This window comes from Staurois parvus, unplaced genomic scaffold (genome assembly GCF_062004578.1).
Source record: "Staurois parvus isolate SC_StPar_1 unplaced genomic scaffold, SC_StPar_1.0 ptg000186l, whole genome shotgun sequence".
Taxonomy (NCBI): domain Eukaryota; kingdom Metazoa; phylum Chordata; class Amphibia; order Anura; family Ranidae; genus Staurois; species Staurois parvus.
The window spans coordinates 7,820,646-7,835,338 of record NW_028317982.1 but is presented as its reverse complement, the minus strand read 5'-3'; the positions used below and the strand labels follow the sequence as shown (position 1 = coordinate 7,835,338).

General features: G+C 41.6%; 1 protein-coding gene and 1 pseudogene across 8 annotated transcripts in view; one reads left to right on the top strand and one right to left on the bottom strand.

Moving 5' to 3' along the window:
• Positions 1-14,693, top strand: part of PROM1 (prominin 1) — a 254,289-nt gene that overhangs the window by 27,070 nt on the left and 212,526 nt on the right. For 7 of the 8 annotated variants that reach the window (XM_089677437.1, XM_089677434.1, XM_089677432.1 and 4 more), the window contains exon 2: positions 6,907-7,299. In XM_089677437.1, the coding sequence (XP_089533563.1) occupies positions 7,083-7,299 (217 nt within the window). In that variant the 5' untranslated portion in view covers positions 6,907-7,082. The remainder of the gene's footprint in view (positions 1-6,906; positions 7,300-14,693) is intronic. The other variant, XM_089677433.1, reaches the window with a different exon arrangement.
• LOC149462107 (U2 spliceosomal RNA) lies at positions 1,434-1,550 on the bottom strand (annotated as a pseudogene).

The following is a 14,693-nucleotide window of genomic DNA, read 5'->3' as shown; positions in this document are numbered from 1 at the left end:
TACAAGCTTTAACCAGTGCTCAGCCCGACACTGATAGAAGTCACAAGACTGCTATATACAACTGGTGAGAAAAGGTATTTAGCAGTTTATATTTACTAAAATAATTGCATTTCCATGTTCTGTGTACTGTGGGAGACCAGATAGAGTGAATGCAGGGTCCTGGGTTTAGTAACACAGCCAATTGTGAACAGGTCATTTTCAAGGTACTAAGAGAGCCCGCAGCATGTCACAAATGTGCAAAAATTAATGAATTACAATATTGGATAATTACTTACTCATTCTGTTCTTGAAACTATACTCAAGGCTAATAAAAAAAAAATGCATTTTCACATGCAGGTACCATAAGAAGTTATGTAACTCTGTCACCAGAGGGTCACATATAAAAGAGGGCCAGTTCTATTAAAGAAGCCCACCTATGCTTACCGTTCTGCTGCCCGTGGGGTTGATTTACTAAAACTGGAGCGTGCAAAATCAGGAGCAGCTCTACATAGAAAACCAGCTTTCAGGTTTTATTGTCCAAGCTTAATTGAAGCTGAAGTTGGAAGCTGATTGGCTACCTTGCATAGCTGCACCAGATTCTGAGTGCTCCAATCTTAGTAAATCTCCCCCAAAATACTGAAATGCTGTTGCTTTAGAGATCCCCTACCCTTGCAAGTATTCAACCCTTCCAGGAGGGTCAAATTTAAAATTTTTTTTACAGTCCGCGGAGGTGCAAAAAAAATCTTTAGTCCACCCCCCGAAGGGGTAGGACCTCTACCCTGATCCTCCAGGGTGCAAGGCTCGGGATAAAGGTTTCCACATTGTCCATCTATCCAAAAGGCCTGGCGGACCCCTTTCCTTGTGGCTAGCCAAAGCCAACCACCAAGTACTAAGTCAGGGAGCTCTCCCAAAGAGAGACCGCCCAAAAACAGGGGAGGAAGGAAACTAATGGCCACACTTCCTCCCCCTAGACTCCAGGGCAGGCCCGAGGACCCACGCCCTCCATCCTAATGAGAAAAAAACACACAAAAGTGAAAGGTGACAAAACAGTGGGTAGAAAAATAAATAAATAAATAAATAAGTGGCCTTGTAATTCTACACTGGCTAGGCCCTGAGGCCCATAGTTAATAAATTGCCCTGGACTTAGCCAAAAGGCCTAGCCCTAAAAGGCGCATTGCAGAAAAAGTGTTTAGAACAGTGACCATGTGCACTTTTCACACTTGGGATCCCACCCCCATGTGTTACCAAGAGCACCCTGGAGGTGACCACTCTCAGGGGGCACTGCTCCGTGGACTCTCTGCCTCCCTGGCCAGACAAGGTAGACCCATTCAAATCAAGGGGAACTGGGCCCCCCCAGTTCTCTCGGTGGGAATTACTCCTGGGCCCCAACAGCCTGTGGGCACCTCGGTTTCTCTTCCAGCCGGTACTAACCATCAGAGCCCCCATCCTACCAGTAGGGGTACTATACAGCCAGCAATCCTCACCTAAAACCAAGAATGCCTGCAAAGCACCCCTACTGGACACTGATACAGATACTACACTTGATCTTAGCCAAAAGGCAGAGAAGGTGGAGCGAATACCTCTCAAAGTCACTACTTGTAGCAGGAGGAGCAGCTACCTACACACCCAGAAGTGCAAAATATGTACAGCAACCAAGGAGCAGTGAACTAATGGAGATTCTAGACATGGGATGATGTTAAAGAAGTGTAAGATGGCCTTCTTTTACAGAGCCGGTCTTCTTTTATAAGTGACCCATAAAAAAGGGCTTTAATTCCTGTAATCTGTTACACAACAGACTGGAAAACCAAGTTACAGCATCCTGAGCAAGTTGCAGTTGCTTTACAATTAAGCTATGTCTACGAAAATGGTCACAGGAGTGGGTAGTGGAGAGATAACTTCATCAGTTTTCTGTTTCTCCTTCATAGGCCAGTCGCAGGATGGAGTAGGTCCCAGGCCAGGCCTCATGTAGAACTGTGATATTAGATTATTTACATATTCTTAACAATCAAAACTCTGTTTTTAAAAGAAGACCTCACTGATCTCTGTATCTGCAAGCACCATGGAGATATTCATACTGAGAAAGAATATTTCACTTTGATCACTAGATTATCCTCCCAAGCTTTGAGTTGCCAGTCTTCCTGCCTTACAGGATAGTACAGGTGTATAGACATTTGCAGAATGGAAACATTCGTTTAGTTTAGTTTCAGACAAATTTGTTATGTTGCTGTATTTGTTTCGGAATTTGTTTAGTTTAGTTTTGCTTTGCTTCCCCACTGACAGCTGAATGTAAACAAAAGAATGCTGGCAATTAAAAATAAAGAAAAAAAAATAGTTTGGGGTCCCCCCCCCATGCATACCAGACCTGTATGGATTTTGTTGGGGGGGAGCATCACCATGTTGTTTTTCTTTAAAAATGTAATGCTCATCTGAAGAAACAATGCTAAAAATACAAAACTAATTTCGAAATTCCAAAAACAAATTTTGACTAAATACTAGAGCAATTAATTTGTGGAATTTCGTAATTCATTAAATCTTCGGCATTCCTCTTTGTATATTCAGAATAGTTGGTTGCACTTAACAACAATGACTCATCTGCTGTCAATGGGATTCCCTGCTGACAGCAGAATGTAAACAATACAAATGCCGGTTTAACCACTTGCCCTCCTGAGGATTTATCCCCCTTAATGACCAGGCCTCTTTTTGCTACTCGGCACTGCACTAATTCACCTGATAATTGCGCGGTCATGCAATGCTGCACCCAAACAAAATTTACGTCCTTTTTTTCACACAAATAGAGCTTTCTTTCGGTGGTATTTGATCACCTGTGCGCTTTTTATTTTTCACGCTATAAACAAAAAAAGACCAAAAATTTTGAAGAAAAATTATATTTTTTACTTTCAGCTATAAAAAATATATAGTAAACTCAAAGTTAGTTATAAATTTAGGCCAAAATGTATTCTGCTACATGTTTTTGGTAAAAAAATCCCAATAAGTGTATATTGATTGCTTTCTGTGAAAGATATAGCATCTACAAACTATGGCATAGATACTGCAATTTACGCCATTTTTTTGCTATACAGCGCTGCGCTAGTTTAACGAACAATTGTGCAGTCATGCAATATGGTACATAAATAAAATTTATGTCCTTTTTTCACACAAATAGAGCTTTCTTTCGGTGGTATTTGATCTCCTGTGCGTTTTTTATTTTTTGCGCTATAAAAAAAAAAAGGCTGACAATTTTGAGAAAAAAAACAATATTTTGGACTTTTTGCTATAAAACATGTCCAGTAAAAAAATGTAAAAATCTAATTTCATCATAAATTTTGGCCAAAATGTATTCTGCTACATATCTTTGCTAAAAAAAACCCAATACGTGTAAATTAATTGGTTTACGTGAAAGTTATAGTGTTTACAAATGGCGGTAAAGATACTGGGATTTTTAAATTTTTTTTTATACTAATAATGGCGGCGATCAGCGACTTATGGCGGGACTGCGGCGGACATTCTGACACTGGGGGGAACTGACTTGGGGTCACTGACATCCCCAGTGACACCAATACAGTGATCAGTGCAAAAAAAAACACTGACACTGTACTAATGGCACTGGGGAGGAAGGGGTTAACTTTTTTATTTACTGAAAGGGTTAACTGTGTGAGGGGAGTGTTTACTAGGGGACGGGGGTGTGTACTGCACGGGGGGGGGGGGAGGGGGCGAGCTGATCAGGAGAGATAAACTCTTCTCTCCGGCTCAGCATGTCAGGAGCTGACAGGGAACTGACAGAAAGCAGAGCTACTGCAGCCCTGCTCTCTGTCAGTGATTGCCGCTAATCGGCGGGACACAGCTGGTAACGACCCGCTGTGACCCGGCGACTGACATCCACAGCCGTGATCGGCGGGACAGGTAGGGTGGTGGCGCGCCTCGCACGTGCCCCCTACCTGTTTTGCAAACACACGTTTTAAAATATGGTTTTGCCCAGCCGTGCCACCCTGCCAACGTATTTCTACAGTGGCTGGGCGGCATGTGGTTAAAAAGAGTAAAAAAAAAACAAAAAACAGTGGGAGCCCCCCGATCCTTACCAGGCCCTTCGGATCTGATTTGGATTCTAAGGGGAACATCATGGCAAACTTTTTTTTTTTTAAATGCCGTGAGGTCCCCCCCAAGATCCATACCAGTCCCCTATCTGAGCATGCAGCCCGGCAAGTCAGGAAAGGCCCTCCTGAACCATACCGGACTACATACCCTCAACATGAGAGTGGTGCTTTGGAAAGGGACAAGGGCCTCTTTTTTTAAAAAAAAAGAAACCAAATGTTTTTACTTTCTGCTATAAAACATATCCAATAACAAAAATGTAAAAAAAAATAATTTATTCAGAAATTTAGGTCAAAATGTATTCTGCTTCATGTCATTAGTAAAAAATAAAATCACAGTAAATCACAGCTAATGTATATGGATTGGTTTGTGTGAAACTTCCACAAACTATTTTATTTATACTGGAATTTTTTTTGTATTTATTTTTTTGTATACTAGTAATGGTGGTGATCAGTGACTTGTGGACTGTGATAGTGTGGCGAGCAATCTGACACTAACTGACACTGGCTGGGAGATGCACTACCTGACTAACTGACATTAATAGTGACATTAATACAGTGATAATACTATACACTGCCACTGTACTAATGACACTGGCTGGGAAGGTGTTAACATCCAGAAGCGATCAAAGGGTTACTATGTGCCTAGCAATGTGTAATGTGTGCTGTTTTTTACTAAATATCTGTCTGTTCATTTGCCCTGCTTTGCAGGGAGATGAAACAAACAGATCATTCCCTCTGTACAGGGCCCTGTGTGCTTGTTAATACAGGGCTCTGGGCTGTGATTAGACAGGTCTTAGCCATAAATCATTGGCTGAAACCTGTTGACAAAATCCAGATGTGTCCAATAACAGCACGAGTCGGCGGGTGGAAAAAGGGATGCGCACATGTCCTGAACCCAGAAGAAGGTTCCGACCTACACGTACATGATTATAACTGTACGAGCCACCCGCAGTAAATTTATGTGGGCAGTTGGCGAGTGGTTATTGTCACTAAATAGTTGGTGTGAGCCCAAACAAACTATTCCTATTAGAAAACAATGTAGCTGCTGAGTGGGCTGTAATGGATTGTAGTAGCATTAGCTACATACAGTAAGTGGCTCTGTGTCCTGTGACGGTCTTTGCTGCGGAATAGAAAAAGATGGGCTTAATGCTTCTCCATCATTCAGGACAAGCCTTGTATTTTTGTATCCGTGAATACAAGGTTTCCTCTATTTGGCCAAGGAAGGGATCATGACATCATCCGCCTTTGTTTTCAGTTTGCAGCGGCGGATCTGGCTGTTCTGTCTGGCAGGCATGCCTGGATCACAAAGTTGGTTGGACAGAATGACATTTCCTTTAGCAGGATGTCCAGAATCAAATCTGTGTCCTTTTTTTAAGGTATTTTTTTAATTTTGGAAAAAGCCAAGAGTCGCAGGGTGCTAAATCAGGGGAATAAGGTGGTTGGTCAAGTTTTGGATTCCTGGGCCAGGAACTCACTCACTTAAAGCGTTTGTAAAGGTTCAGCTTTTTTTTTTTTTTTTTAATAACAAACATGTCATACTTACCTGTTCCGTGTAATGGTTTTGCACAGAGCAGCCTTGATCTCCCTCTTCTTGGGTCTCTCGCCGACACTCCTGGCCCCTCCCACCTGCTGAGTGCCCCCATTGAAAGCTTCTTGCTATTGGGGCACTCATGCGTGTTCACATTTGAGCCACCCCTATGTGTCTATGAGACACATAGAGTGCAGCTCAGCCCTGCCTCACTGGCTGTGGTTAACAGCATCAGGAGCCAATGACTCAATGGATCAGGCTCAGAGAAGTATAAGAGGGTTCAAAAAGTGGAGACCACTCCAAACTATACCTGGCCTTTGTAGCAAGGTGCACCTGGAAGGGTGTTGCACATCACCAAAAAAAAAGGATTTCCCAGCACACTTACCAACCAGCCTGCAAAACAACCAAAGTGGCTCTGTTTTCCTTAAAAACAGAGGGTTTTGTTTGCACACTCAACTCGTCCAACTGTATGAAAAACTGGCATCCACCCCAACCTATAACCGACCTTTGCAGCAAGGTGCACATGGAAGGGCTATGCACATCAAAAACAAAAATAGGATTTCCCAACACATTTACCAAAGGCTGCTTGGTAAGTGTGCTGCGAAACAATTTGTTTGTAGTAAGTATGTGGGGGGGGGGGGGTACACACTGAAGGCTTTTTAACCTTCATGCATAGAATGCATGAAGGTAAAAAACCTTCAGTCTCTAGAAACCCTGTGACACATCATGTGCAGGAGCATTGTCATGGTGGAGAATCCACTTGTCAGGCCAGAGTTCCGGTCTTCCTTTTCCCGTAACCTTTTCCTTTTCCACATTTGCGTTTCTGGCTGCCCACTTCTTGCGTCATCATGGACATCATCTCACTCCTCTTTAAACTGCCTGTAACATTAAATAACACTTGATTTCTTCATTCAATGTTCACCATAAGCCTGTTGTAACAGAGCTAAAGTTTCACTCACACTTTTGCGACTTTTCATGCAAAATATATATATAAAATATATATAAGAACTCCAATCTAATAAAAGAGAACATGCTATTTTAATATATGTTTTTCAAATGAGGATCTGGTAAATCTCTGCATCAGACCACTTGTAGAAGCAGATCTGACAATCTATATGATAGTTACACATTACTACTCACTCGTGCTGTTTTTTTGTACATGTGTACATGTTCAGTTTCTGTAATTCCTATGTGTGTACATGTATTACATCTTGTTTAGATGCTCTGTTCTCATATCCTGGAAGACGCCTGTTGAGCTGTTCTCTTAATCTATGGACGTTAATACGGTTTTGTTTCCTTTCTTCCTAGCAGTGACCTGTAATATCCTGTCTACTAAATCCCTTCCTACCTCCAAGTGAGCAGACGCTCTGATCACACGCAGGGACAAGGATACTGACTGTTCTACTGCACACTGCAACTGAGAAGACCCCCGAACTTTCTACATCCCTCCAACCATCTCTGAGGCTGATGTGGTTCTAATACAAATGGCTCTTAAACTTTATATTCTTCTGCTGCTCTGTGGAAGTACTGGTTCTGAAAAGCCCCTTTCTTATAACAGTGCCCCAGAGCCTCTGGATTTTGGATATGTACCCACTGGAGCATATGATACCAGTGCCTATGATGAGCCTGGGGCTATAGGCTTACTGTTTCACATAGTCCAAGGATTCCTGTATATTGTACAGCCAAATGCATTCCCTCAAGGTAAGTACTGATTGTTCTCTTTCTTATGGTTATTCACCTACTTGTGATTTCGGTCTCTTTGTACTTAAAAATTAAGGTAAAACTCAAAGTGTGTGTTACAGTAAACCAGTGTTTCTCAACTCCAGTCCTCATGGACCCCCAACAGGTCATGTTTTCAGGATTTCCCTCAGATGAAACAGCTGTGGTAATTACTAAGGCAGTGAAACTGATCAAATCACCTGTGCAAAATAATGGAAATCCTGAAAACATGACCTGTTGGGGGTCCATGAGGACTGGAGTTGAGAAACACTGCAGTAAACCCAAGCAGTCGACCAAAAATCTAATTTTTGGTACAAGCATTGCTCTTTGTATTTAATGCTGGTTTTAGCATTAGGCCAGTCAAATACGAATGAAACAGATCTCTAAGAATTGTCTTATTAAATCTACAGCGAGTTCAGGTCCTCATTTTGAAGACTTTCCTTTTGACCACTGTTTTATTGAACAGATCGATTTTTCCAGCATTTTTCAATTTATCCGTGACTGGTGTGGAAGATAACAGTTGGACGTATTCGTTAATGATCCACCTATATTACCCACTTACTATTGTTTGATGCTTGGATCGAATTAATGGTATTGGAAGCGAAAACTGTATAGATTAAGGCAAATCTAGGCTTATCCCACTCCAATTTTCACGTGTTGATAAGCTTGTATCAAAGGTGGTAATAATGATGGTCCAGACCAAAAAGTAAATCCCACAGTCAATTTTGGAAGTTCTTAAATCTTTTAAGATCTTGAAACAACTAACAACCAGACTTCCAAAACAAGAGCAAAGTGGCATTTGAGGGCCTAGTATAAAATAATTCTGTTCCATAGTTCTGAGAGACGCCAGTACTAAAAGTGATGTTAGACTGGTCATTTAAGAGCAATCTTTTTAAATATGTTTATCAGTAGAGGATATGAACGTAGTACTGTATATTCTATTTACTAAAATGTTGGGCAGTGATCCATCCACAGCAGTTCTGGAAAAGCCTAAGGAAAAGGTGAATATGCTGCAGTCTGTAGATCAATATTCAGATCAATACTTGTTGAAAAAGAAATAAAAAAAACTACCCAGAATTTCAACACAAGACACATTAATCTAATACCATCAGCTTGTGCAAGTGTTTCTAGAAAATCGCTTAGGACTTTAACCTATGATGAATATTTATCAGTTTTTCGTTCAACCTACAAAAGATATTTAGGTGGATCGGGGTGCAGATGGTAGCTATGCTGCTCTCAATCTGACCACAAATTTTCAAATGATTGCACGTGTAATGTAATTGCATAACCCTTACCTAACTTGATTGGTCTTATATTTAATTCACTTTTCCTTACAGGGGTTTTAGGTTGTTTTTTTTATTTTCTACCCCCACCTACCCTGTAAACAACCAGAAGGAGCTGATCCTGTTATAGCTTATGTCTTCTTGGCAGATTAAAAGCCAAATCCACTGGACATAATACACTCCTGAAGTGCTATTGTTTTTCACTGTAGAGTCTACCTCCTTATTTCACCAAAAAAGTAGCACTGCAGGTGGTGTCTGGAATTGTGACGCTTAATCCCAAGGAAAGCTACTAAAAAGTGGCTAATCCCTTGGTCTGGGGTTTACATTATTAAAAATAGACATATTTCAATTGTTTTCAAGATTTTCTCCTGCTGCAGTTGCTGAGCTGTATCTCTACTAAAACATTTTCCATTCTATAACTGCAAGCTGGGAAGGCGCAAGTAGAAATGCTATATGGAAAAAGTGTAGCACAGTTATATATACAGCATTCACCTAACCCGATGAATTATTTAAACTTGATACTTGCTCTTAAGGAACACAATGTAGTCAGCAGTTAGCCTATGTAAGGCATTTACTTGAGAATTAAATTGTAGTAATGGTTTTACTATGTATGTTTGGTAGACGTTCATGTGTCATAATCCATTCAGCAACAGTACAAATAATTTATCAAATACCCCAAGTCTCATTCATAGAAAAGGAATATTTCATGTTCACGCTGGTGGAATTAATTTGCTAGATAATTAAAAGATGGCTTGTCTGAGTGTCCTCTGACAATTCTGAGGAAACTAGGTCAGTAGAAGGAACCTGTTTTTAAGGCCAAGAAGAATGTGTCAGACCCCTTGTATGGAACTCTTTGTGTTCTATTCTGTAAGCTCAGGTTCTTTATACAGTGTGACACGCAAATTAAAACATTTTAATAGTCTTCAGATTCAAAATTTTTTGTGAATATACTGAGTTTTATGATTTTTTTCTTTTAAAAGTGATATTGGGCTTTTCAAAACAGCTTCATAGCTATACACCTTAATTGCAGTCAGTATAATGAAAAATCTTTTTATCTAAATACACATTTAGGCCTCAGGCACACTGACGTTTAATTTCAACTCCCCTAAAAGGTAGCAGCGTTTAAAAAAAAAAAAAAAATTTCTGACACTTCTTAAAGTGAGTACTGCGTTTTACCTGGGCTTTAATTCTTTCATTGGCCAGAATAAAAAATGTATTCTGGCCATTGAAATAAATTAAAACAAAAACATTAAACATGCCTAGTGTTTAGGTGCCTTTTACACACAGCAAGTGTTTTTTCAGCCAAAACGCTGCTACTCCAGGATGCTCTGGCAGTGGGTTTCTTTTCTGCCCCTAAACTCGCCTGCCACAGAACGCTTCTAAGCCTCTATGTGTGCATGAGCACATAGGATATCATGCAAGGGAGTTCACAGGCAGTAAAAAAAAAACACCTGACGCCCCTAGCAGTAGCTTAAAAAATGTCCAGTGTGCATGAGGCTTAAAATTGCATACATACAGTACCTACACTATATTTCCAAAAGTATTGGGCCTGTCCTCCAAAACATTGGATTCAGGTGTTCCAATCACCTCCATGGCTACAGGTGTATAAAATCAAGCACCTAGGCATGCAGACTGCTTCTACAAACATTTTTGAAAGAATGGGTCGCTCTCAGGAGCTCAGTGAATTCAGGCGTGGTACCGTGATAGGTTGCCACCTGTGCAATAAGTCCATCCATGAAATTTCCTTGCTACTAAATATTCCACAGTCAACTGTTAGTGGTATTATAACAAAGAGGAAGCAACTGGGAACAACAGCAACAACAGGACACGTAAAATGACAAAACGGGGTTAGCGCATGCTGAAGCACACAGTGCGCAGAAGTCAACAACTGTCTGCAGAGTCAATAGCTAAACACCTCTAAGCTTTGTGTGACCTTCAGATTAGCACAACAACAGTGTGCAGAGAGCTTCATGGAATGGGTTTCCATGGCTGAGCAGCTGCATCCAAGCCTTACATCACCAAGTGCAATGCAAAACGTCGGATGCAGCGGTGTAAAGCACACCACCACTGGACTCTAGAGCAGTGGATATGTGTTCTCTGGAGTGTCATATTGTGCTTCTCTATCTAGCAATCCGTTGGATGTGTCTGGGTTTGGTGGTTGCCAGGAGAATGGTACTTGCCTGACTGCATTGTGCCAAGTGTAAAGTTTGGTGGAGGGGGGATTATGGTGTGGGGTTTTTTATTCAGAGGTTGGGATTGGCCCCTTAGTTCCAATGAAGAGAAAGTTTAAGTCGTCAGCATACCAAGACATTTTGGATAACTTTATGGGAACAGCTTAGGGATGGCCCCTTCCTGTTCCAACATGACTGTGTACCAGTGCACAAAGTCCATAAAGACATGGGTGAGCAAGTTTAGGGTGTAGGAACTTGACTGGCGTGCACAGAGTCCTAACCTCAACCCCATAGAACACCTTTGTGATGAAATAGACCGGAGACTGAGAACCAGGCCTTCTCGTCTGCCATCAGTGCTTGACTCCACAAATACGCTTCTGGAAGAATGGTCAAACATTCACATTTTTTTCACTAAAAACATGGAAAATTTACTGACAGAGGACAAATGTTTTACTGACAACTCCAAAAATTACAGAACTCCTATTAAAAACTAGGAAAACCAATATTTAAACAGTATAAACACAATATGGAAACACAATATCCATAACAAGTAATTTGCCAGTTGCACACTGAAAATTCAACACAGCAGGACAAATTATCACCCCCCTTGGAATACAGTTGAAAAACAGGTTGTTCTCAGCATGCCACAGAGAGCAATGGGCAGGACCAGATTGCATCTAACAATGACAAGGGCTTGAAAGAGGACGATTAAACAGAACCACCCCCTGACAACCTACCTCTATCTCATTAGTTAATGTGCGGGACCCATGGACAGGAAGATGAAATATCTATCCCATGGAGAGGCCCCAGGGATTGAAGTGCCAGTCTCTCTATGGGGGGGGGCCCTGGACTGGAGGTGGAAATCTATCTATGGAGGAGCCTCTGGACTGGAGGTAGAAATCTCTCTATGGAGGGGCCCCTGAACTGGAGATAGCAGTCTCTCTATTGAGGGGCACCTGGGATGGAGACAGCAGTCTCTCTATAGAGGGGCCTCTGGACTGGAGATAGCAGTCTCTCTGCGGAGGGGCCCCTGGACTGGAGATAAGTATCTCTATGCAGGGGCCCCTGCCCTCCAGAGCTCAAGTGGTTAATGTAGGGTATGCATTAAGGTAAAAAACATTTTACCTTTAGAACCATTTTCATACCTCCAAACCTTTTGAGATGGGAATGAGAGACACCCATTCGCAAAAGTATGTAGGCATAGAACACATACCCTGCCACACACCCTTAAAGGAGAATTATTTAAAAAAAAAATAGTTAAACCCACAAGTGCTTTTTACCACTAATATTCCTTTATACTGGCTTTTGAAATTTACAACTGCAACAATTTAGAAACTGGATCAAAGGTTTAGCACCATTTAGCAAGGTTTAAACACTTTTTGAAAGATAAATAGTGCATTTTATTAACAATTATATAGATCAGACCAAAAGGAGGGACAAATGAGGAGGAAGGAGGGACAGAGGGACTTTGTTTGAAATCAGGGACAGTCCCTCGAAATCAGGGACAGTTGGGAGCTATGCAGTTTAAGAGACCCATAGACATGAGATGACAAATGCCTGATCCAGCTCTGGTAATGATGTAATGTTTTTGGCTTAGGGAGCTTATGAATTTATGGAACAATCTGAACATTTGTATTACTCTGCTGGCAGTTGCATTGTGCCTGCATGTGTGGCCATCTTCTTAGGGACCAATTCACATTTAAACGTTCTGTTGCGGTGCGTTAAAGTACACACATGCACTGAGATGCATTAAGACAGACCTGTCATAATGAATGGACTGCCAACGTACCACAACGAATTAAGAAAATGTACATGTGTTGAACTTGGCTGTAGAGAAAGTGCATTTGAACAAGTGTTGCCACAACGCACAAGTGCAAATGAGTTTACTACAGAGACAAGTATTCAATCGACTTCTAATGTTCTTCATACTAGATGACAGTGAATGAGGTTTTATGGGGTATTATGAGGCATATCCACAGTGATAGATTTATCCTGCCTATATATGTTGTCTTGTGAATAGTACTCACTATTTGTTTATTTCAACATATTGCGTAATCTAGTTATACAATTTACTTGTTCAATTTTCTTCAGATTTACCTTCATCTACGTAGCGAAAGCTTGACTGCATACAAATTGTTTAGGTTTGACTTCATATTATATGGTTTGGTAAATCTAATGGAAAGTTGTACAAGAAAATTGAAAAGACATATGCTCTGTGTTTCATGGCAGTGTTTCTCAACCCTTTTTCAGTCAAGGCACCCTTTAAAATTATGGACAGTCTTGAGGCACCTTTTAAAATTATGGACAGTCTTGAGACACACTTTACCATTATGATCAGTCTCAAGCCACCCCATTCTAAAATGTACAAAACTGTTCAAATTGTTTTATATGATACAGCAACATCCACACACGTAGGACACCCAATATTAGAGGTGATTTATTTTTCCAAAGCAAATACACTTTTTCAGACTGGTACTGACTAGTATCCCAGTGTTTCTCTTCTCCCTCAGATTTCACCATCACCCAGCTAATGTAACCCCAGTGCTGATGGAGAGGGGCAGGGGAGGGTCAAATAAGGATGCTGTGCAGGCAATCAATGACCTCCTTAACAACTGCTGATGTCATTGGTTGTCAAGACGCTGGCAGCTAGAAAGTCGTCATGGTGCACAATGGAAACCTCTGGTTTTGTGCAATTAAAAGGCAGGCTTGTTCCACCCACTGGCTTATATACAAATTTTGGGCAATTTTTAGACCTTTTGCCAAGGCACCCCTGGAGAAACCTCAAGGCACCCCAGGGTGCCTGGGCACTTTGGTTGAAAAAGGCTGTTCCATGGTATTTTAAAGAGGAACTCTGATCCGATGGAAAAACCGCAACAGCATGATATAGTCACAGCAGTCATGTTGGACTGAAATAGAGATAAATATTATATGTCTCAGCAGTATTGAGTAGATGGACCATCATGTATACTTATTTTTGATTGCCGTGCTCCTTATTTCTTTTGTCACTAACCTCATCTGAAAATCTCACCCAAGCTGTCATTTTGTTTTAGATGGTAAGCTCTTGTGAGTAGGACCATCCTAACCTTCTTGTTGCGCAAACTGTTGGTGCTATCTAAATCCTGTATATTACCAATAAAAATAATATGTACTACTGTAGTGCAACCCTCATGAGGGCCGCTGTGTTGTGGGAACCCCTAAGCCAACCAGGCAACAGGCATTTTTCACACTTTCATCCACAGTCAGTGAATAGTTCATGGGCTTGGTTTTGTTATTTTTTAGGGGAAATAACTTGGATAGGGAAATAGGGATTATGGGATGCCCAGTTTGGCTTGAATCAATGAAGGGGGGCAACTTCCATTCCATGTACAGAAACCGATCCTGGACTGTTTATTTTCCTTGAAAGCTGTCAGTCTTTGTGGATCAGTAGCAACAGCCCTTTACAGGTGAGGAACTAGCAGCCCCTCAAAATCAGTTTAGCTAACTACATGCAGAGATGTCTCCTCTTCCCCTGTAGAACCACTCGCAGCTCCACAGCCTGCAGATGCTACCAGCCCTCCTGGCTGCTCTGAAGATCTCCCAGGACAAGGATAAAGCACTGAGCCCAACGCTGTCCTTTGAAAGCTTGTTACATGTGGAAGTCTCTCCCCTTGTGGATCCCAGAGAGTGCTGCTGTACTCACTCTGTCCTCTTTGCTCCCAATGCTCAATCCCATTCATGCTGCACTGCTGAATGTATCCTTCTGAGCCAGCCAGAGCCTAGCCTGGAGGCTGCCCCCCCATCCCGCAGACTTAGGGAACCCCTCCCAGGCACTGACAGTCTCCTTAGCACTCCATCTTGCACCCAACTCCCCTTGTTAGCCTGACTCTCCCATATTTGTGGGCCAGTCCACCATTCTACCAGGGTCTCCAAACCTGGGATTGGC